A 24,829-nucleotide genomic window follows, 5' to 3' on the forward strand; every position below is an offset into this window, starting at 1 on the left:
CATCCCCAAATAACTCCTGGATTCCCAAGGGCAATGAGGAGCTGCTGCAGTTTTACTGGGAGGTAAGTGTAAAGCAAGGAATGCATGCGAACAATTGCATGTGGACAGCTGGAGCACATGCTACCCGGGAGACCATGTCTAAGGCAGCTGAGCGGCTTCTAACAACACCTGTAAATACCCTGACTCCACCCAGACCTAATTCACACCTGTACAATGCTTTTCATCCTTTGAAGGAGCTTCTAAAAAGTTCCCAGACCTTTACCCTACCCTCCATGGAAGGTTTTCCCAAAGCTCCTGGATTTGCCCCATCTATTACATTTCTGTGGATCTGACCTTGCCCAAAACAATCATTACTGCAATATAGGTTATAAAGAGTTCCTGTTTGACAGAAAAATAAACAAAATAACAGTTTAGCAACATTAAAATAAACTATTTACATGAAGGGGCTATCTGTGGATATTCATTACCCCCAACTCAATGCCACAAGCCGCTGGGTACAAAATGGGAGTGACAGCTCAGGGATAAAGAGAACACAGCAGCACACATGCATGTACGTGCACGTACACACAAACAGACCTGCTGGTGTAGACCCCAGGTGACAGCAAAGCTGTACAGTGGATTGATGGGGAGAGTGTGGACAAAACTCAGGGATTTGTTAAGACATCTGTAATGCAGAAAGAACAAGTCAAAGCCACTGTTTTTCCAACTGTTTTGCTTGTTCGTTTGTTTGGGTTCTTCCATCCCTCACTTCAAGCTGAATACAAAAGCTCAACGAACAACAGACACAAAAGATGCAGCAGATGGGAAGAAGACAGTGAATCTATTCTTTGCAAGCTACATGTTTTCAAATCTGGAAAATCTGGGCCAAGCACTGCAAAGGGTACTGCAGACCACACTGTTTTCTCATGGGAAATACTGATGGATGAAGAAAGGGGCTGATAACGGAAGGCAAACATCTGACAAATGGCTTTAGAGTAATGGAGGCCACTCAGCTATGACCTCCACATTCAGCTGAAGAATTTTTAATGAAAACGTGCTGTATCTTAGGCAGTGCACGAGAAATTAAAATATCAAGAACTGATTGGAAAACACACATTATGTTTTGTGTAACCCTTTAGTGATGCCTATTGAGTAGCAGCCACTGTGCTATTAGGTTGTTGCAAAAGTCACCGCAGTTTTTGCAATGGCAGGCCAGGCACAGTGGCTCACACCTGTAATCCCAGCACTTCGGAAAGCCGAGGTGGGCAGATCAACTGAGGTCAAGAGTTTGAGACCAGCCTGACCAACATGATGAAACCTGTGTCTAATAAGAATGCCAAAAAATATATATTATCCAGACATGGTGGTGGGCACCTGTAATCCCAGCTACTTGGGAGGCTGAGGCAGGAGAACTGTTTGAACCCAAGAGGTGGAGGTTGTGGTGTAATGAGATTGCACCACTGCACTCCAGCCTGGGTGACAGAGTGGGACTCCATCCCCCCTACTCCAAAAAAAAGAGTAATGGCAAAAACCACAATTACTTTTGCACCAACTTAATAGATGCTGGGAATGCAAAGACGGGTAACCCACGCTCCCTCCCACAGGGAGCTCCATCATCTGGGGAGACAGACACACAATGACCAGTCCAGCAAGAAGAAGGCTAGAGCACCACTCAGAAAGATTCAGGAGAAAGTTACTCAGCCAGAGGGAGAAACATTTGACCTAGATCCTAAGTAAGAGACAGATATTTCCACAAAGCATTCTGGAGAAAGCACAGGAGCCAAATAGAGCTGACACCAAACCCAGACCTTGGCTGGGTGGGACCCCATGGTGCACATGAAGGGCACCCTACCTGATTCTGATGCGCAGCCAGGCTGGGAAACCACTAGGAAAGTCCAGTGCCTCATCTGACTTGGGGACACAGGGTATAAGAAGGACTTCGTGGGGTACACATCTTTCCAGGCTGGGCCAGTTTCCTTTCATCCCAGAATGAAAAAAGGCCTTTCCAAGGAGGGAGATGCAGAGGATATAACTTACTGAGCTTCTAGAGACAGCGATTCCATTAGGCATGATGGATCCTCAACAAAGAAAATAGTATTGAATCCTGGGGTGGAAAACCTTTAAAAATGTCTGCTAAACTGCTTGCCCCTTCCCTCAGGCATTGGGTGAATACCAAAGGGTATGGAATAGACTGGGCACTGGAAGCAGGCCCAGCCAACTGTCTGCCAGCTTCTCTCACCTGCTCCCACCAGGGAGAAGATAGTAAGGTACAGTGTGGTTCTTTCCCATCCCACTACCAAACAAGGATTTAAGGATTTACTGGCAAAAGATGTTTCTCTCAGGGAGGGTTAAAGCTATTGCCACTCACATCTTCCAGTGAACTATTTTAGATTTCACTTCACCTTGCTGAGAACAGCTGACTGAAATGATAGCTAGCTCCGATTGTATGCTTATATGCTCTAGGTACTTTACTGAAAATCCTTTGAAGTTGGCACTACTGCCATTTAACAGAACAGGGAATTGTGGCAGAGAAGTCATGTAACTTGCCCAAGGCTGAACGAGAGCTAGGAAGTGAAGGAGGTGGAGTCTAACCAGGTGTGTCTGACACCACAGGCCATGCTTTTCACTGTTTTGCTAGGGAAAGAAGGTTAACAAGAGAGAAGTCTCTAGAACACACTGAGGCCTTCTGGCTGAAGGCAGGAAGCTATTTTGAAAGGATGTGGACAAAGTGCTTGAAGAAAGTAATCTCTAGTAGATGGAGGGGATAGGGAATGAGAGGAGGGGCATTCATTCGGCCTCACCTGCTCAGGCAGCTCCTCCAAGGCCCAGCTTTCTCGATGCACTCAGGCACCCTGAAATCCTGTTCATCTGAGCAACAAACCAGCATGACAGGTCAAGGGCTGCCTTCACCAGCTGTGCCCTACGGGTGGCTCTAGGAGAGCTGGGGATTAAGGGAAAAGACTAAAGGATCATTTCTCAGCCTGTAGATGGCAAGTAATTTCATCATGGTCCTAAATAGGACAAAACTGGTGCCAGTTCCATGATGCTGCTGCCTTTCCAGTGTGGGTGGAAGCCAGGAGGGGATTACTCAGGCTCCAAAACTGAATGTGCTGAGCACACAGTCCTGCAGGAGGAAGATGACCGAGTGGGTGGGGAAGTTCCTCCTGCCTCCCAAGGCACTGGCCTTCTCTGCCAGGATGCTGAGTCCAGACAAGACCTTGTCACATTCTAAAACACATGTGAGAAACCAGCTGAGGTCCAGGGTAGAATCAAAAGAGGGAACAAGGAGGAGGTCAGACACCAGGGCGATAGCATGAAGAAGACCTCAGTTCTTAATGGCAACAAAACTTTGCAGGATTTTTCAACTCTTTCTGAAGTATAGGTGTCCTTTTCTAAAGTGAGGATGATGAAGTAGTTAATATGTAGTAAAGCTGAATAAATAACGGTCCCTGATAGTAATAATAATACATATAAACAGGTGGCCCTTAAACAACACAGGTTTGACCTGCACAAATCCACTCATACATGGATTTTTTTCAATAAACATTCAAAAAGTTGTTGGAGATTGGCAACAATTTGAGAAAAACTAACAGACCAACTCTGTAGCCTAGAAATAATGAAAAGTTACTAAAAGGCTAGGTATGTCATGAATGCATAAAATAGATTTAGATATTAGCCTATTTTTTATTTATCACCATAAAGATACACAAAGTATAAAAATTAAAATTTTCTTTCTTATTTTTTTTGAGTCGCAGTCTCACTTTGTCACCCAGGCTGGAGTGCAGTGTGGTGATCTTGGCTCACTACAACCTCCACCTCCCAGGTTCAAGCGATTCTCCTGCCTCAGCCCCCAGAGTAACTGGGATTACAGGAGCCCATCACCACATCCAGCTAATTTTTGTATTTTTAGAAGATACAGCAACCCCGTATCTTGGCCAGGCTGGTCTTGACCTCCCTGACCTCATGATCCACCTGCCTCACTCGGCCTCCCAAAGTGCTGGGATTATAGGCGTGAGCCACCATGCCAGGCCAAAAAGAAAATTTTCGAAACTTAGACACACGCGTACAGACCACACATGGTGCCATTCACAGGTAAAAGAAATTTAAACAAGTGTAAAGATGTGGTGTTAAATCACAACTGCATAAAATCAACTATAGTATATAGTGTACTATTGTAATAATTTTGTAGCCGCCTCCTGTTGCCCTTGTGGTGAGCTCAAGCATTCTGAATGTCTGCTTAAAGCTCCCGAGACACTAATCATCTCCACATGAGCAGTTCATGTTTCCAGTAAATTGCATATTTCAGTACAAAGCGATCTTTTGCAGTGCCCATATGTTTTTCATCATGTTTAGTGCAATATCATACACCTTGAATAACACCATGGGTCCCGTGCGAAGAACTAATAGTGATCTAGGAGTGCTCCCCCCAAAGCAGAGAAAAGTCCAGACATTACAAGAAGTTGAATTGCTTGATATGTGCCATACATTGAGATCTGCAGTTTCAATTGTCTTCATTTCAAGATAAATGACACATAAGACAATTGTTTTAAAAAAATAAAATTTTTTTTTAATTTCTTTTAAGAAAAGAAATGGGCCAGGCATGGTGGCTCAAGCCTGTAACCCAGCACTTTGGGAGGCTGAGGCAGGTGGATCACGAGGTCAAGAGATCGAGACCATCCTGGTCAACATGGTGAAACCCTGTCTCTTCTAAAAATACAAAAAATTAGCTGGGCATGGTGGTGCGTGCCTGTAATCCCAGCTACTCAGGAGGCTGAGGCAGGAGAATTGCCTGAACCGAGGAGGCGGAGGTTGCAGTGAGCTGAGATCGTGCCATTGCACTCCAGCCTGGGTAACAAGAACAAAACTCCATCTCAAAAAATAAAATAAAATAATAAAAAAAAGAAGAAAAGAAATGTAGCAGCTCTGCCACTCCTGTCATTGCAGCTATGACAGCAAGCACAAAAGCCTGGCACTTTTTCTGAAATACCTTTTATCTCATATTGAAAATGCAGCTTTTATGTGGGTACAGAATTGCTCTACTATGATTCTAGACCCTAATACTCAAGGAAAAGAAAGAATAAATTCTAGACTCTAAGATTCAAGAAAAAAAACAAAGTCATTATATGACAACTTAAAGAAAAAAGAAGATGAAGAATCTGAAAGCTGGAGAATTTAATGCCAACAAAAGATGGCTTGATAATTTTACAAAGAGGTTTGGCTTTTAAAATGCCAAGACAGACCAGGCATGGTGGCTCATGTTTGTAATCCCAGCACTTTGGGAGGCCAAAGTGGGAGGATCTCTTGAGGCCAGGAGTTTGAGAGCAGCCTGAAAAACATACTGAGACCCCATCTCTACCAAAATTTGTTTTAAAAGTCAGCTGAGTATGGTTGGTACATGTCTGTAGTCATAGCTACTTAGAAGGCGAGGTGAGAAGACTGCTTGAGCCTAGGACTTAGAGGTTACAGGGAGCTATAATCGTGCCACTACGCTCCAGCTGGGTGACAGGGCAAGATGCGGACTCTAAAAACCAAAAATTAATTAATTTTAAGAATTATAAAGTTAAAAAAAAACAACTTTAAAAATATGTCAAGATAACAGAAGCAGCAGCTTCTGCCAACCAAGAGGCTACATGTAAGTTCCTGGAGGAAAATGTATCTGCCTGAACAAGTTTTTAATGCAGATGAAAGTGTTCCATTCTTAAAAAAAGAAAAAAAAAACACAAAGGACATTTATTAGTAAGGAAAAGAAGCAAGCACCAGATTTAAGGCAGGATGGGATAGGCTAACTCTACTGTTTTGTGCAAATGCAGTAGGGTTGATGGTCAGGTCTGCCCTTATCTATAAATCTGCTAATCCCTGAGCATTGAAGGGAAAATATAGATACCAGCTGCCAGTCTTTTGTTTGTACAGTAAGAAGGACTGGACAATGAGAACTATTTCCAGATTGGTTCCACTGATGCTTTTTTCCTGAAGTCAGGAAGTACCCTGCCAGCAAGGACTTTCTTTTGATATTAGGCAATGCCTCTGGCCACGCAGAATCCCATGAATTCAGTACCAAAGGTATCGAAGTGGTCTACTTGTCCCCAAACACATCTTTAATTCAGCCTCTAAATCAGGAGGTCATAAGGACCTTTAAGACTCATAACACATGTACACTATGGAAAGGATTGACAACGTTATGGAGGAGAACCCCAACAGAGAGAACATCATAAAGGTCTGGAAGAATTACACCACTGAAGATGCCATTGTTGTTACAGAAAAAGCCATGCAAGTTATCAAGCCTGAAACAATGAATTCCTGCTGGAGAAAACTGTGTCCAGATGTTGTGTATGACTTCACAGGATCCATGACTTAGCCAATCAGGAAAATCAAGACAAAGATTGAGGATATGGCAAAATGGTGGAGGGTGGGAGCAGGTAAAGGGTTTCAAGATGTGCATCTTAAATAAAGTCAAAAGCTAATAGACACACCAGAGGAATTAACAGAAGATGACTTAATGGAGATGAGTGCTTCTGAAACACCTCCAGATGATGGGAAAGAAGACATGGGAGAAGCAGTGCCAGCAAACAAACTGGTATTAGACAATTCAGCAGAAGGGCTGCAACTGCAATTATTCAAGACTTCTTTCACAACACTGACGCTTCTGTGACACAGGCACCGGAACTAAAGCAAATGATGGAAGAATTGCTATTCTATAGAAACGTTTCTAGGGAAATGAAAAAGTTAAAAGGACAGAAATTACAATGTATTTTCATAAAGTTACCCCGAATGTGCCTACTTCTCCTGTCTCCGCTTCCACTTCCTCCCTCTCTCCCACCTCTGCTATTCCTGGGATAGCAAGGCCAACCCCTCCTCTTTCTCCTCTTCCTTAGCCTGTTCCAACGTAAGAATGGATCCACTTCCATTTAATGAATAGTAAATACATTTTCTTTTCCTTATAATTTCCTTCATATCATTTTCTTTTCTCTAGCTTACTTATTATAGCAATACAGTATATAATACATATAACATACAAAATATATGTTAATCAACTATGTATGTTATAGGTAAGGCTTCCAGTCAGCAGTAAGCCATTAGTTAAGTTTTGGGGAACACAAAAGTTATATGCAGTTGTCAATAGCCCCCATGTTGTTAAAAAGTCAACTGTAAACATAATAAAATATTATTAGAACATAACCACTATGAAGAAGGATAAAGTGAAGTGGCATTCTTTAGCCCAGGTCATATAGACATAGTAACAGCAAGAGCATCTAAGTGTTGACAATGTGTCAGGCACCATGCTAAACACTTAGCACTTCAGATGCATTATCTCAGATAAGTCACCTAACAGCTCTCTGAGTTGGTATAGTAAGCAGAAGCCAAGCTGTAGAATATCTAAATCAGATACTTTCCATAGTGTGACTTTATCAGGGACATCACAGCTGTTCTCAGACCTGAGAAGAGGGCCAAGTGGGCAGGGACAGTCACAGGCTGTATGACTCCTGACTTCACTACCCATTAGCTGCTTTATCTTGGGCAAGTTAATTAACCCCTATAAACTTTGGTTTCCTCATCTGTAAAACAGGGGTAATAGAAGTTCTTATGCCCTAGAATTGTATGAGAGTTCACCTGATGATTCACACAGAGCACAGCTCTTGGCCTGTCCACAGGACATATTCAGAGAGTCACATGGCCTTTGCCACTGCACAGTCCACTGAACTCATACTTCACTGTCACCCTGCTGGGGAGCAGGTGACCTGCAGGAGTGAACACAAGAGCACCCTGCATCACAGAGCAGGGAAGAAAACCGTTCCACACCTCAGAATGCTATTCTCCCCACCACCAGCAATAATTACTCTGATCACCAGGCAACATGAAGGCAGTGATGTGGTCTGTCTTGTTCACTGCAGAACTTTCCGGAACATTGTCATAATTAGAGTTTTTCATGCACCCAGGATAGTGCTGGGCCATTTACATCATTGTTCCTCCTTTGGGGCCTCTGAGGCTTAGTAAGAATAAATAATTGGCCCCAGGACACACAGTTAGTATATGATGAAGCTGGGAATCAAACCCAGGTCATGTGACAAACATGCCCATCATCTCCATCTCAAACTGCCCTTCTGTCTCCCCTGCCCCTCTATGCACCACAGCCTGTATTCGAATAACTTTGCAACACAGCAACTTGAGTTCCAGAGTTTCACAGTTGACCAAATTTTGGGAAATTATCCAGCTCCCATCCAAAAATGCTCCCTCAACTGAAGGAGCAGAGGGGCCACAGAAGAAAGCACCTTCGGAGACATATGGCTAGAGAGGACACAGTGCTTGTCACCTGACCCCCAGACATAGTTCTACTACATTTCTTTTTTTTTTTTAATGTAAACTATTTTGCTTTAACTGTATTCTATGTCTTGATTAATGAAACATGGAAATATTGATTTTCAGTTTTGGTCACCTGAAGAACTTCATTCACTTTTGGAAAAGCTCATTTTCTAAACAGATACAATATTGCCACAACAATGTGCAGAAACCTTTTTGGTAATAAAAATAGTTCTTTGCCTCTAAGTGGATATTTGCAATTATTTTCTCCTAACTGATTGTAAAAAGGGCTGCTTTAGATCCTGTAGCTTACTCCAGTTAGTTATTAACAAACACACAAGTCTTGAAGATATTTCTAATTAAAAAGAAGGCATATTCAGAGTACCTTAAATAAATGCTTACTTTTATAGGTATCTTTAAACTTCTAGATTTTGGTATGCCATTTAAAAATACTTGTAGATCCACGTGGAAATTAGTCATACTACTATATTTCTTACTTTTCTTACTTCTATCCATTGTAAACAAAGGCATCTTCCTCCTTTTTGTACAGTTCAGAATATCCCTGTCATGGAGGGCTGAATCCTGAGGAAGCCAATATCAGAGACCACCATCAAATCCATGTTAATATTTCAAAATTAAAAACCAAGGCTGGGCACCGTGGTTCATCCCTGTTATCCCAGTACTTTGGGAGGCTGAGGCGGGAGGATCATTTGAGGATGCAGTGCACTATGATTGTACCACTGCACTCTTGCCTGTGAGACAGGGTAAAACTTTAAAACTATTTATTTATTTATTCATTCATTTAAATATTTTAAATAAATACATATTTTAAAAGAAACTGTATCACCTGTACTTATTGTACTGCATATATTTCACAGGCCTTATCAAATTTTCACAACGGCCTATGAAGTAGCCAGTATTATTCTTTCTGTTTAATAATTGAATAAATCAAAACTTCGAGAGCTAAAGAAAATTGCCAAGGTCACACAGCTAAAGTAGTAGAGCCAGAACTTACACCCATGGCTGGTGGCTCTTCACATGCTCACCTTAACCACAAGGCAATAAAGCTTCAAGTTTTACCCACCACAGCAAGCCTTCATGTTGTGTTTTTGGATTCCTAGGAGCTCAGGAGTAGGGAATCCTTAATGCAGTGTGGCCTTGAGCAAGGTACACCAATAAATTGCAATGCTTTCCTCAACCCAGTCCTAGGAGGGCTAAACATGCTTGGGTAGACTGCAGCCTGGAACTAAAGCAACTTACCAGGTAAAGAGAATCAGAAAAGTCTTCACCTCCACAGAGTCTGGTGAAGATGACAGAGGTCACACACATCATCACTTACATAAGATATTGTTTAGTCTTACTTGCTATGGAGGAAAAACACAGAGAACTATGAGAATAGGTAGCCAGAGGTCTGACCTAGTATGAGGCTGGAGAAATCCTCCCTGAAGATGACAATTAGCTTGAGGACAGATGACAGGTCAGAGCAGTTAACCAGGAGGAAGAGGAGGGAAAGGGACAGGGCAGAGCACTGTCTTCCTTTCCACTCCGCTCTCTGCTCTGGTCCCAACCTGGGTCTACAAGACAAACTGTATGGCTGATCTCACTTATGCTCCTCCATTAGGCAAAGGTTCCGAACACAATCCCTTACACAATGCACCAACACAGTGCCACATGAGCCTGAGCTCAGCCCAAGTCACCAAGCTCAGGCATTGATTAATGAACCACCAGGGGTGAGGAATTATATACCAGATTACCAAGGCCTATGTGTAGCCTGTTAGAGCACTCGGTGATTCAAAAAATAATTTCTTTGGAAATGAAGGATTCTTCTATAAGGAAAGAAAAATCTAGAAGTCAAGCAGAATCCTAAGATAAACAATCAAAGCAAACTACAAGCTGATGGTCTCCTTCTAAAGACTTAACTCACAAATCATGCTGTGAATTTTCAATTAGGACTCTAAGAGTTCAGTGGGAAGCCCCTGGGGAATCTTTGCTGAGGCCACAGTTGAAAAGCCTATTTTGGCATGGTGAAGGCAGTTATTCCAGGCTTTCACAGTCTAGAATGCCACTTCACCCACTCGGCAATCAGATGTGTAACTTCCAGATACGAATATGCCACCCTTGGTGTTTTGATGACTGGCAAATTTCCTAGTCAGACAATAAGTAAATCTGCCTTGTTGTTGCTGTTTTACGTATTTAATGCAAAACCAGTATGTATTTCCTTGTTTTAGTCAAATAAAAATTGTATTGTGACTATTGTGGGATCAGTGGGTTACTATTTATTATGTAAGGCCACATTCTCCAGTTCAAAAATCACTGAATCTGTAATCAGACAGGCCAGGCCATGACCCTCTGACCTAAGGCAAATTCCTTTCCCTCTTTGAACAAGGCCGTCTTATCAAACAACATGAGGATGTTAGTCTAGAACACAGGTTGCCACAACCAAGAATTCTACCTTGGAATCCACCAGCAAACTGTGTTAAAAAAAAAAAAAAAAAAAAAAAACTCCTAGCCCAGACAGGAATCTGAGATCCCTCTACTGCTAACTCCCCATGACTTTCTGAAATAAGGCTGAGCAGATGAAAATAGAACAACTTCCCTATGAAAGATTAATTTCTGAATTTCAATTCCCTTCAGGAGCAAAAGCAAAAAGCGAGGGTTGCTCAACACTTCTAAGAAGGTTGCTTAGCAGTGGGAAACAGCATACACATACTGCACAAGTAGCCAGGGGCTACCACTATACAGAATATAGGTGAAAGGTACAAATACCAGCCAGAACAGAATATTAAGGAACAGTGTGCATCTTCATTCCTGAGACCCCCGAAGATTGCTGAATGGCGATTTCACATAATTAGAGCTGGGCTTTAAGAAACTTAATCCTGCAAAACCATGTAGGATGAACAAGAACAGGAAGGCTGGCAGAGAAGACAGCAGTTAGGTAAAGTTTGCAGGCAAACATGAGCAGAGAAGCCATGTGGCCAAGCCCTGTGTTCATAAACACATGATCTCCAAGTGAGGCTACACAGTTAGTCAGAGGCCCACAGCCACAGGACTGAAAGATGCTCACCATTCAGCTGTAGACTCAGGTTCCACAAGGAATGTGATACCAAAAAATGAATAACGTTTTACTACATTTTATAATTACTTGTAAATAGTATGGATGTATAGCAGTAGTTTTGTGTGTATTAAAAGCATTAATTTCTTAAATCATATAAGCAGACTGAATTTCCATAGTCCTGTTTTGAAATTCTTTCTTTTTGTTAAAATGCAGGGAGCCTTAAAAAATGGAAATGGCTCAAGACTCAGCTGCCGAGTTTATTTCAGGTGCCCAGTTAAGTGGTAACAAGAGCCTAATGTAGAATAGTGGTCAGGGAGAAGAAAAAGATGAACTGAAGCAATTGAACGTGGGTGGCCTGGAGAGGACCTATGGTCAAGAATGATTCTGCAGATTCCAGGCTAGGTCATTAGGAGGATGCTGGTGCTATTAATAATGGAGGAGGAAGTCAGAGGGGAAGTGCTGTGCACGAGAAGAGGATCTGTTTTGCTTTGGGTATGAAAGGCCTTCTCCATTCTTTTTATCTACTTGCCTTTAAACAGCCAAAAAACACCAGTGGCAACAACCTTGCTCTTGAGCAGGAGTGAAGGACAGTAAAGAGCCTCTATCCATGCTCTGTTTTAGATCGTGGAAATGCAAACCATCAGAAAAGCACCTTTGCAGTTCTTAGGAAAATCACAATTCCTTTAGAGAACACAGTTGTTCACTGTAGACTTCCTTGAAAACTCCCCACTGAGGTTAGCTCATAGCAGGTATGACATGTGTATGTCACACATCACTGATCCCCTACAGGGAGGGCCTCTTCAGAATAGGGAAAGCACATGAGGACCAAATGCTATGAACAGATCTAGCTTAGAGTAAGTACTTTCAGTCTATATGCCCCCATTCTAAAGACCTAGACTCTCCACTCTCCCAACCCCCAACCCTCCTGCCAAAAGTAAAATGAAGTATATATCATATATCCCACAGAGGTTAAAAAAAAAAGTACATAAGAAGTCAAGGGCAGATCCAGGTCTAGCACAAGGTCCCCTAAGTCTCCTTTCTATTACATGGGAGAATATTAAGATTTATGCTCACTTTCTTCATATTCCAGGGCACTACACCTTCACCTCCAACAGTGTGATACACACAGGTAGGGCATGGGACCCTGAGTGTTTTAATCACTGTATGAAGAGAGAAGCCTGAAGGTGGATATAGGAGGAGAGCTCTCAGCATGTTTTATTGAGATTCTTGGCATCATCTAACAGTGATTTACACTCCTAATTAAACAAGTATAATTTTAAGAAAATAATATAAAACATTTTTCTTTCTACAATGTCTCAAATCAGTATACAGAGGTTATTCTTTTGGGGGGAAAAAGGGAAGGAAACAAAGATCATATGCTCACTCTGGCATAAACTACATGTTTTGAGTGTTTTGAAAACAGGAAAAACTAAAAGCTCTCACTATAACTCACCACTCATTTTATAACGTATTTATTTTTAAAAAGGAAGCTTAATGGCATATATCTGTAAACCATAAATATCTCAAGAGTTAGAAATCAAATTTCAAAAAAAAAAAATGGTTGTCATGGCCACCTAAACATTATTAAAATCCTTAATATAACTAGAACACATGGAAGAAAAAGTTAAATCAGATTAGACTAAGAAAAAACAAAGCAGAAAATAATACAATGTTCACATTAACACAGAGGGTTTTTAAGTTTGCTTTGAATAACAATTTAGGCAGGAATTAAGGCAAAGGCGGTTCTTCTGCCCATATAAGAATAAATAGTTAGCTAACTACCTTAATCTAAACCTTAATTTCTCCAAGAAAAGTTTCCAGAAACAAAAATGCTAGAGAATAAGCTGCATTTTACTTGAACTGGGGAGGCAGAAGTTGCAGTGAGCCAAGATCACATCATTGCACTCCAGCCTGGGCAACGAGAGTGAAAATCCGTCTCAAAAAAAAAAATAATAAATAAATATAAGCTACATCTGAAGAGATAATTTAATAAAGATCAGATCCTTCTTCCAATACCTGCTTAATAATTTCAGTCAGTTTGTCTAGAAATTCCTTTATCTGCACTAGAAACTGCAATTTTGCTTGAGTTATAAAATGAGACACAGAAAAATGAGATATATATATATATCTCATATACATGTACATAATGTATATATATACTTTTTAAGCCAAAGCTCCAAGAACTTTCATATATTCCTAGTGATAGTAATTATCAGGACACATGCACATAAAAATCAACTTAGCAATATATATCAAAATGCATACATCCTCTGATCCAAAATTCTACTTCTGGACATGTATCTTATAAATAAACTTCCACACACAAATGCTTATTTACAGCCACAAATATTTGTCAGCAGAAGACTGGAAATAGCACAAATACTCATCAATAGGACACTTGGTATTAGCAGGCATGGTGGCTTATGCCTATAATCCCAACACTTTGGGAGGCCGAGGCAGGTGGATCACCTAAGGTCAGAAGTTTGAGACCAGCCTGGCCAATATGGTGAAACTCTGTCTCTACTAAAATTACAATTAGCCGGGTGTGGTGGCAGGCACCTGTAATCCCAGCTACTGAGAAGCCTGAGGCAGAGAGAATTGGTTGAACTTGGGAGGCAGAGGTTGCAGTGAGCTGAGATTATGTCATTGCACTCCAGCCTGGGTGACAGAGAGAGACTCTGTCTCAAAAAAGAAAGAAATAAATAATAGGACACTTGGTAAATAAATCATGATACAGCCATATAGTGAAATACCATCGCCTGTAGAAGATGTGCTTTATGTATTGTATGGAAAGATCTCTAAGACATTACATAAAAATTGAAAGACCAAAATAGTGCCATATTTTGCATTAAAATGGAAGCAAGGGGAAAATAAGAATCTGTGTTTGTATTTGTTTCTAATGAGATTTTTGGAAATAAAAAGATTTTAAAATGAAGTTATTTAAGAAAGATACACAAAAAAGTAGGAAGTAGGGAGTGAGACAGAAGAGAGGCATTTCACTGTATGTCTTCTAATTCTCTGATTTTTAGATTATGTGAATTTTAAAAAAATAAATAATTTTCAAATAGCGAAAGCCATCTATTTAATGCTCAAAACATTTCATTAAATAAGATGCTTCCTTAAAAGAAACAAAGCTGCAGAGATTTTAGCACATCCTCAAATGATTCTGACCTTTGAACAAAACTTGAAATTAGATGACTCTTGCCCTTACTTCTTTAAAAGAAAATGTATTTTTCTATGCCTTGCAAAACTGGAACACATTTAGTGCTTTGGTCTAAAAATAATCCCATTTCAATGTTTTCAAGTTAAATCTGAACTTGGTTACTAACACAATAACTGGCCAAATTCTGGTTTTTACTTTTAAGAGCTTTCCCATACCTTTGTCAGAATGGTTCTTCCTCCCATGAGGAATTCGGTTAAGGCACAGAATATATCCATCTTCTGTCTCAACTAGGTATTCCTCACTAGGGAATCCCCAGTAAGAGATAATTTCACTCTGTAGAGAAAAAGGACAATGGAAATTGGGTGAACAGAATCTGAAATAGTCCTCCACATTAACAAGCAAAGGAGTAGATAAACTATGTTTTCCAGGCTTTAAGAAAGCATTGTCATCAAAAGTTTAGTCAGCTAAATCTAGTAGCCAACCTCCCATCAGAAGCGTAAATCCTCCCTTGTTTCATGCTTGTGTTCTACCTACAAGTGTTTGGTCACACTTCAGTTTCATCATTCTAGCATGTTTTATACCGGATGTACCTAACTTTACCACAGCTTGGGGCTCTTTGCTTCCATCCTGCCTACCAGGAACAAATAAACACTCGTTTCTTTCTTTTCTAAATATGCCAGCTAAAACTGTGAAAGTATCAAACACTTTCTTTGTTTTGAAAGATCTCCTGCTGGCCAATAAAGCATTAAAATATTAACCTGTTTTTATCAATGGACTAAAAAAATTATACTAGAATGTCAAGGTGGGATGGAAGAAAAGCTGAACAAAATAGAGAATTATGGTCACCTTCACTTCTCTATAAGGAACGATTCGTGGAACAATTGTTAATCAAGAGCTCAGTGGGATATGGATAATTCAATTATCCAGAGGATTTAATGTAGATAAGTGCACATACCCACTCTAAGATAAATACTTGAAATAATTTAATTTTATTATTCTTATAAAAAATTATTTTAAACGTTGGAAAAGTTAGGAGGTTAAAAAAAAAGCTTTGGGCTAGGAAGTAAAACCTAACTTTAAGACCCTGTTATCAGGTCATGCTCTCCTGGATCACTCTGAATTTCTCTCCAAGTCCCTAAGCTTGCCTGATTCTTCAGCTGGGTCACTGCAACATCTATTTTAAAGCTGCTGTTTTCTTCAATAATTTGTACTTTTCTAATATTTTGTGCCAAAATGATGTACTTCCAGATTTTATCATTTACTTATGATTAATAACTTGCAGGTGTTTTAATTAGTCAAGTGGTTATTTTTGCATATTCTAACAAAATTTTGTCCAGATATTTGACTTCTGTTTACAAATATGTTCCCTGGATATTCTTAATCACAATCTTTGTTCAATGTACTCTAAAACAAACTCAGTAGCAGTAATGATCTTGCACAGTTTAAATACATTTTTATTTTTTTATTATTATTTTTTTTTTTTGAGACGGAGTTTCGCTCTTGTTACCCAGGCTGCAGTGCAATGGCGCGATCTTGGCTCACTGCAACCTCCGCCTCCTGGGTTCAGGCAATTCTTCTGCCTCAGCCTCCTGAGTAGCTGGGATTACAGGCACACGCCACCATGCCCAGCTAATTTTTTGCACTTTTAGTAGAGACGAGGTTTCACCATGTTGACCAGGATGGTCTCAATCTGTTGACTTCGTGATCCACCCACCTCGGCCTCCCAAAGTGCTGGGATTACAGGAATTTTTATTTTTTAAACAAATTTAGTAAGACAAAAATGAAATTAATAAAAATCATAATTTATCTTTAAGAAGTATATATAACAGTAAAGGTTATATATAACAAACAGTGAGGTTTGTTAACTACATATTACCTGGTGAGAAAAGTCTAGAAAACTGAATCTAAGATTCAGAGAAATTGGGCAGGGTGTGGTGGCTCACACCTGTAATCCCAGCACTTTGCAAGACCAAGGCAGACAGATCACCCGAGCTCAGGAGTTCGAGACCACCCTGGGCAACATGGTGAAACCCCATCTCTACTAAAATACAAAAAAAAAAAAAAAAAAATAGCTAGGCATGGTGGCTCATGCCTGTAGTCACAGCTACTCAGGAGGCTGAGGCACAAGAATTGCTTGAGCCCCGGAGGCGGAGGTTGCAGTGAGCCAAGATCACGCCACTGCACTCCAGCCTGGGCGGGTGACAGAGTGAGACTCCATCTCAAAATAAAAAAAAAAAAGATTCAGAGAAATTGAAAAGCAAAGGAGCTGTAAAGAGGAGAATGTATGGCTTAATGTAGCCTACATAACTGGATCTGGGAAAATAACATTTGTCACAGATGCATTTTAAAAGCACAAAACTTTGAGAAACTTACCACATTCATCTTTGTTTCAGGATCCACAGCTGTCAGTTTCCCTCCAGACCCCTCAGAATGCGGGGTCCAGAGAACCAAACAGACCACCAACCCCAAGAGCCACATTTTCATTCTGTATAATAAAATAGTCTATTATTATTTACTTGAATTTTAGTACACAAAAATATTCTGGTAGATGAACGCTCCAATAAAAACTTCTGAACCAGATTTAGGGCAAGTAAAAGGTGAAGGGAAAATATGAAACAAATGACTCTGGCCATATCTGAAAGAAGAAAATAAGGGTTTATTTTTTTGGTTTTTTTTTTGAGATGGAGTCTCACTCTGTCACCCAGGGTTGAGTGCAGTGGCATGATCTTGGCTCACTGCCACCTCCTGGGTTCAAGTGCTTCTTCTGCCTCAGCCTCCCAAGTGACTGGGACTACAGGTGTGCACCACCGTGCCCAGTTAATTTTTGTGTTTTTAGTAGGATGGGGTTTCACCATATTGGCCAGGCAGGTCTCGACCTTCCGACATTGTGGTCTGCCCACCTCGGCCTCCCATAAGAATTATTTTTAACTAAGAAACCTCCCATCCACCACCTCCAGTTAATATGTGACTTTTGGAGTCCAGCATACCCACTTACCTCCTAACCCCAAAGTTAAAAAACAAATTGTTCCTGGAGAAATAACAAAAGGGAACACTTAGAAGAGGATAGTTTGAGAAAAAGGAAGAGCCACAAAATTTCGGAGCTTGTTTATCTCCCACCTCTTGCCCTCCACCTGTGATTTAGACATGTTTAAGTTCAACCACTATTAGCTCTTCCTCCTACTTATTTAACCACTTCTGTTCTTGCCCCAAATTATATGTCAGCATTTAAATTTGTCATCATGGGGAAAAAAAGTGAAATGAAAGAAAACAGAGCCTTCAAAAGAAAAAGGGAGCAAGATTTTGACCCATCTGTCTCCTTCTGAAACTCTCTAACCATCAAATCAACAAAGACCATCTTCGTTTCTGGCAGTGATGACACAAAATCACAGCAAAGACCTTGAGGCTGCTGAAGGCGAAGTTAAATTCCTTCCCTAAGAACACACAGATGATTAGAGAAAAACCTAGGACTAGAGCCCAGAACTTCTACATTTTTAAAAAGTAAGTAGAATCACTTAAAAAGATGCAGGCATGTATGCCCATACAAAGGCTTGTATATAAATGTTTATAGCAGCTTTGGATGTAATAGCCAAAAACTGGAAAAACCCAAATTGTGGTATATACCTACTACTCAGCTGTAAAAGGGAATGAACACAAAACATATAGATGAATCTCAAAATAATTATTCTAAAAGAAGCCAGATCAAAATAAAGAAAGAAGTACTGTCTAACCCCTTTCATATAAAACTCCATAAAATGCAATCTAATTTATATTGACAGAAAGCAGATCAATGGTTTCCTGGGAAGAGAAGGGGCAATAAGAAAGGATTACAAAGGGGTATGTACAAAGAATCTTTTGGGGGTGATGTACAGGTTCATAATATGGAATGTACTGATGATTTCATAGGTGTATTCATGTGAAAACTTACACAACTATATAATTGCAATATGCCTTGCTATTGTATGTCAATAATACTCCAATATAGCTGTTTGTTTTTAAAGTCTTGTGTTTAAACTTAGTATTCCACAAGTCTTAAGAAACTGGTTTTCAGGAGATTGCAAAAGTGAACTAAATCCCTTCTGTTGATGCAGTTCCTCCTGGGATTATTTTTCCAAGAAGTAGTTAACCCTGAAATTCCAAACAGGAGCAAACATTATCTTCAGTGTACATTGGCAAAGCAAGGCCACTGCTTCCACTTAACAACTTTGCACTTGTTTATAAAGCCAGGAAGGATTGTACAGCCCCAGGCTTCTTTTTATCATAAATGCAACCTCCCAAAATCTGTTACTACTAGAGAATAAGGAGTAAACTGAAAGGGAAAAAAATTAAAGAAATTACCACAATTGAAAATAGAGTAGCATCTGCAGTAGCTGCATTCATTTAATGCTTTTCCCACAGAACCTGTACCAACTGCCCAGAGGAAGCTCCATGGGAGTAACAGCTAAAGCTACTCAACTGAAAGTCTCAGCCAGTTACACAACACTACATACTTAGTATGTTTTTCTCAACATACTAAGCCAAGCAATTCTTACAAAGAAGGAGATACTGTGAAAATCTTGAAGTGGGGAGTGTGGCGGGGGGCGGGGGACTCTCCAGGCTGAATTCAGTGTGCTTTTCTGGGCTGCATCAACACCTTTATCTCAGTTCTTTAGACTTTGTAACAATCCAATTAAATAATTGTCTCCCCTCATTTCACCCAGTCCACAGGGCACAGCCTGAGTCTGATTCAACTTTGTACCCCCAGGACCCAGCGAAATGCCACATCTATATTAGATGCATAGTACAGATTCTGAAAAGATAGGAGCAGTTCAACAGTTCCGTGGCGGAAGAAAAGGCCCGAATGCACCATGCCATTTAGCTTTCTAATTAACAATTATTAAGACTCCCATTTAAGCTCTTGCGAGGCGCCAGCCACCGCAGGCGGCACTTTTGATCTATGTCAAACTCCTCCACCGACCCTATGGCAGTGCCATTAATTCCATTTTTCAGGAAACTGACAGCTGCTTTAAAGGCAGTATCGCTGGGATTTTAACCAGGACTGAAGCCCAAGTCTGCTCTCAACCACGCCGTTGGCAAACAAGAGAGGTAGGACGCGATGCCTGGAGAAGCTAATGGGAGGAGGCACGAGGATGCAGAGATAGGAATCAGGCACCCCTGCTGTCCCCTCAGTCCAGGAGCACCGGGCAGCTTCACTGACCGCCGACCACGCCTGTCCAGGAAAGCGGAGAGAGCCCAGGGAAGAGTTGGCAACTTCAGAGAGCCCCCGACTCCTGGTTGATTGGCAGATGCCTTGAGCCAATGCTCGCAGAAAAGCCACCCTCAGGCACCCCAGGCAATACTCGCCGGGTCCAAACGCAGAGGGTCCTGCTGGCCTGCAGCGCCGCGGGGCACGGCCCTCCCCTTGGTGGAGGCACCAGCTTCCACGCCGCACCCGCACCTGGCAGCGCCGCGGAGCCGGCACTCACCTGGAGCCGTCCTCCCGGGCCGTTGTCTCGAGTCGCAGTGCCAGGTCGCAGGGACAGGGGTGAGGGCCGGGCCGTTGTCTCGAGTCGCAATGCCAGGTCGCAGGGGCAGGGGTGAGGGTGCGGATAGGGCATCTGCAGAAGGCCCGGTCGGCCTTGGCGGGAGGGCGGGTGCCCACCACCCTCGGGCTGTTTGTTCAGCCAATCAGAGCAGTCAGCCACCGGGAAGTGCCCTGGAGACCCCGCCCCGGCCCAGAGCCGCGGCTTGCCAGCCAGCCAGTTGACCCTGCAGAGCATGCGCCGTAGGCGGTCCTAAGAGACGGGGCCCGTCCTCCACCTCCCCGGCTGGCAGGTCCCCAGCTTTACCAGCTCACCGCCCACGCCTGCTCTCTTAGCTGAGGCTCTTTTAGGCGGCCTTCTGCTCCGACCCCGAGGCTCCTGCAGGGCTGGCACCCTCTGCACCTGGCGGAGAGCATGCGGGCTCTATAAATAAAAGTGAATCATATGCTCTATTTAACATGCTTATCATTGTGCCTGATGCAAAGCAATCTTGCCGCTTTTAATTTTTTACTATTAAAGATTTGTTATAAGAGGAAACAATATTCAATATGCACTATTATTTATTAATCATTTCTTGAAACAAAGATTTTATTGAGCACCTACTAAATGCCAGTCATTCGTAAGACAGTGGAAGTGGCCGGGTGCTGTGGCTCAGCCTGTAATCCCGGCACTTTGGGAGGCCGAGGCGGGTGGATCACGAGGTCAAGAGATCGAGACCATCCTGGTCAACATGGCAAAACCCCGTCTCTACTAAAAATACAAAAAATTAGCTGGGCATGGTAGCATATGCCTGTAATCCCAGCTCCTCAGGAGGCTGAGGCGGGAGAATTGCCTGAACCCAGGAGGCAGAGGTTGCGGTGAGCCGAGATCGCGCCATTGCACTCCAGCCTGGGTAACAAGAGCGAAACTCCATCTCAAAAAAAAAAAAGACAGAGGAAGTATAGAAACCAACCAAACAAGGCTCCTGTTCTCTTGTTTATATTTTTATAGGAAGAGACACATCGTGAATAACTATATAATAATTGAGTTGGTGATAAGTGCTATAAAGAACAACAACACACACACACACACACACACACACACACACACAAGGGGCCAGGCACGGTGGTTCACACCTGCAATCCCAGAACTTTGAGAGGCTGAGGAGGGCAGATCACCAGAGGACAGGAGTTCAAGACCAGCCTGGCCAACATGACAAAATCCCATCTCTACTAAAAATACAAAATTAGCTGGGCATATTGGTGAGCCACTGTAATCCCAGCTACTCAGGAGGCCAAGGCAGGAAAATCTCTTGAGCCAGGGAGGTGGAGGTTGCAGTGAGCCGAGATCACACCACTGCACTCCAGCCTAAGCAACAGACAGAGACTCCATCTCAAAAAAAAAAACAAAACAAAACAGGGATAATGAAGGAGGGTGATATGTGTATGGTAATCAGAAAAGGACTCTGATGAAGTGGCATCTGAACACAGACAAGGAGGTAGTCAACAGCCTTAGATACTGGAGAAAGCACATGCTGGTGAAAATAGCGAGTTCAAAGGCCCTGTGGCAGTAATATTTCCGGTGGGCCCTCACCAGAGTGGTGAGGTCTTTGTGGCTAAAACAGAATGTACATAGTAGAAAGTAGCAGAACATGAAGTCCTAGAAGTTTGGTGCATTGGGAGCACTTGTCAAGATTTTACCACATCTTCTGACTAAGATGAGAAGCCAGTGGAGAATTTTCGATAGAAGAGCAACATACTGTAGTTTAGAAAGATCACTCTGAACTATAGAACCAGGGAGAGAAATTAGAAGGTATATTAGTCTGTTCTCATGCTGCTAATAAAGACATACCCAAGACTGTGTCATTTATAAAGGAAAGAGGTTTAAGTGACTCATAGTTCCACAGGGCTGGGGGAGGCCTCAGAATCATGGCAAAAGGTGAAAGGCACATCTATGACAGCAGACATGAGAAAACAAGTGAAAGGGGTTTCCTCATATAAAACCATCAGACTTCATGAGATTTGTTCAATACCACAAGAACAGTATGGGGGAAACTGCCCCCATGATTCAGTTATCTCCCACCGGGTTTCTCCTACAACATGTGAGAATTATGTGATCTACAATTCAAGATGAGATTTGGGTGGGGACACAACCAAACCATATCATTCTGCTCTTGGCCACTCCCAAATCTCATGTCCTCACATTTCAAAACTTCCCAACAGTCCCCACAAGTCTTAACTCATTTCGGCATTAACTCAAAAGTCCACAGTCTAAAGTCTCATCTGAGACAAGGCAAGTCCCTTTCGCCTATGAGCCTGTAAAATAAAAAACAAGTTAGTTGCTTCCTAGATACAATGGGGGTAAGGGCATTTGATGAAAACGCCCATTTCAAATGGGAGAAACTGGCCAAAATAAAGGTGCTGAAAAAGCCCCATGCAAGTCCAGATCCATCAGGGCAGTCAATTCTTAAAACTCCAAAATGACCTCCTTTGACTCCATGTCTCACATCCAGGTCACACTGATGCAACAGGTGGGTTCCCATGATCTTGGGCAGTTCCACCCCTGTGGCTTTGCAGGGTACAGCCTACCTCCTGGATGCTTTCACAGCCTCATGTTGAGTGTCTGCAGCTTTTCCAGGTTCACAGTGTGAGCTGTCAGTGGATCTACCATTCTGAGGTCTGGAGTGTGCCATAGTACACTATGTGCATTTTTTTTCTTGGAGGAGGAGAGAAGGCTGGACGACAGAAGGGCATGGGGAAACTTGGAGAGAATAAATATGTTTGTTATCTTCACTGTAGTGATGGTTTCACAGGTATATACACATGTCAAAACTCATCAAAATGTACAATTTAAATATGTGCAGTTTAATCTTCGTCAGTCATACTTTGGCAAGCCTATTTTTAAAAAATATTAATAGTTACTATTTTTTGAGCTTTTACTATATAACAGATACAATCCTAACACTTTGTATTCACTGTCTTGTTGAATTAGTAACCATCCAACAGAGGTGTTTTCCTTCAGATGAGGATACAGAGACTCAAGTCATGAAGATGATACATAAACTCAAGTAGCCTGATGCCAGAGATCCAGCTCTTCTTAACTACCAATAATTTAACCCATTTCCATTCAACAAGTTCATATCCTTGTCCAGCTCTGAATCTCCAACCTTCAGTGACAGGCCACTCTCCTGAGGGTTGGAGATTCAGAGCTGAACAAGGATACCTGGCTCCTGCCCTCAGTGAATAGCGGAGGAAGCAAGAAGCTGGAGAACCTGAGACTCAAAACAGAAAGGCCCAGCTCACCTGGCTTGTGGATGAGAGGTTGGGTAGCTGTGGAGAAGAATGGCTAAACTAACCCTTCATTGCCAGCAGGGGACAGCAGTTCCCCCAAGAAAACTGGGTCTGAGCCTATGCAAGTTTGGGGCTCCTCCTGCGAGGTCCTGACACATTTTGGTACTTGGGGCGTCAGTGTCTCAATGGGCTGTCTCTGGTGGACTATGTTTTTCCCACCTCTACACACATTTTAGTGCTTAAGAATTCAAGGCCCTCCATCTCCATGTGCTCAGTAAAGGGAAGGAGGCATTTACTTAGTACACAGAGGAAAGGTGGTACATATTTGATACACAGGGCAAACTGCCCTGTCTCCCAAAGGGAGGCTGTTTAAGCATGTCCTGTTCTGTTTTTTTCCACTGGAAGTGCTGATGAAACACTTACTAGCATGCACTCGAAGATGGTGTTCATGTATCCAGGACGCTCCAGGCTTTGACCCGTGATGGTTGGCTAGGGTTCCTCTTCCTTTTCCTATGCTGGGCTTCTCAGTCAGTTTCATCACAAAAAGCGAAAGGTAGCTAGCAGCAACACATTTTAGCACCAGAAGAATTTCTAGAAATTATTGTCTAAGGGCTTTTAATTTCCAGCCCATAGTTGCCTTTGATTCCTGTTAACATCTATGGACGCCTACTAAAGGATTAGCCCGGAGCTGAGGACACGGAAATGACTAAGTCCAAGCTTTCAGTGCCCTCCCACATAAATGTGAGTAACTGGGTGTGATGCTTAGTCCAGAGGTCATACCCAGAGGCCCTCAGATATGCATTCTTTGTCAACATAGCTGGACCCTCTGGAAGTTGTAGAAATTTGAACCAGTAGTCAACAGTTAAAAATCAGAAGTGCTCACATAAAAATATATAATCCTGGCTTCTCTTGAAAAACAGAGAGAATGCTAGCTCTTGATTATAAAATAGAATAAATGTCTTAGAATAGTGGGAAACATATTGGCATAGGTCAAGTCCAGCCCCCTCTCAGTGCAGAGGAGAATAGAACTCTATTCTCATCCTGTACCTTCTATAGTTTATTCTTACTCCTCCTTGTTCAAACATGTGCATCTAACACTAATTTATATTGAATAGGCCGAACTTGCTGGGATACATCAAGAAATTCTTTCTCTCTATGACTGCCCTGTACCGTGCTATTTCTGGGCTCCCTCCTTAACCCTTCATAGTCCCTTAAGTTGACTTTTTTGCCATAACCAGTCCAATTCCAATCTCGTTTTTCAATTCAAAGTTTCTCCCCCTCTTTTATTTCAGAACTGCTTAAGATGAATCCAGCCATGGGAAGGGGTATGTGATCTGTTCTTTTCCTTTTCCCAGGTCTCTCCTTACCCATTTACCCAATGCTTACTGCTGGCTTCTTCAAGCTAGAATCAGGGAAAGATAAGATAATAGAAAAGAAGATTTTTATTGTTACCTGACTAGGGCTGAGGACACATATACTCTTGGTATTCCCTATGGGAAGATATGATTGCTGGCGCTCTCATTTAGCACATACAAATGGACTGAACTTT

At 41.9% G+C, this 24,829-nt stretch overlaps 1 protein-coding gene across 2 annotated transcripts in view; it reads right to left on the bottom strand.

Moving 5' to 3' along the window:
• Positions 1 to 20,109, bottom strand: part of LIPA (lipase A, lysosomal acid type) — a 47,915-nt gene extending 27,806 nt beyond the window's left edge. For both annotated transcript variants that reach the window (XM_009009933.5, XM_078345973.1), the window contains exons 1-3: positions 19,955 to 20,109; positions 16,866 to 16,977; positions 14,708 to 14,825 (exon numbers count right to left, since the gene is read on the bottom strand). In XM_009009933.5, coding sequence (XP_009008181.1) covers positions 14,708 to 14,825; positions 16,866 to 16,976 — 229 coding nt within the window. In that variant the 5' untranslated portion in view covers position 16,977; positions 19,955 to 20,109. The remainder of the gene's footprint in view (positions 1 to 14,707; positions 14,826 to 16,865; positions 16,978 to 19,954) is intronic.
• Between the last annotated feature and the right edge of the window lie 4,720 nt (positions 20,110 to 24,829).

Source organism: Callithrix jacchus, chromosome 12 (genome assembly GCF_049354715.1).
Source record: "Callithrix jacchus isolate 240 chromosome 12, calJac240_pri, whole genome shotgun sequence".
Taxonomy (NCBI): Eukaryota; Metazoa; Chordata; class Mammalia; order Primates; family Cebidae; genus Callithrix; species Callithrix jacchus.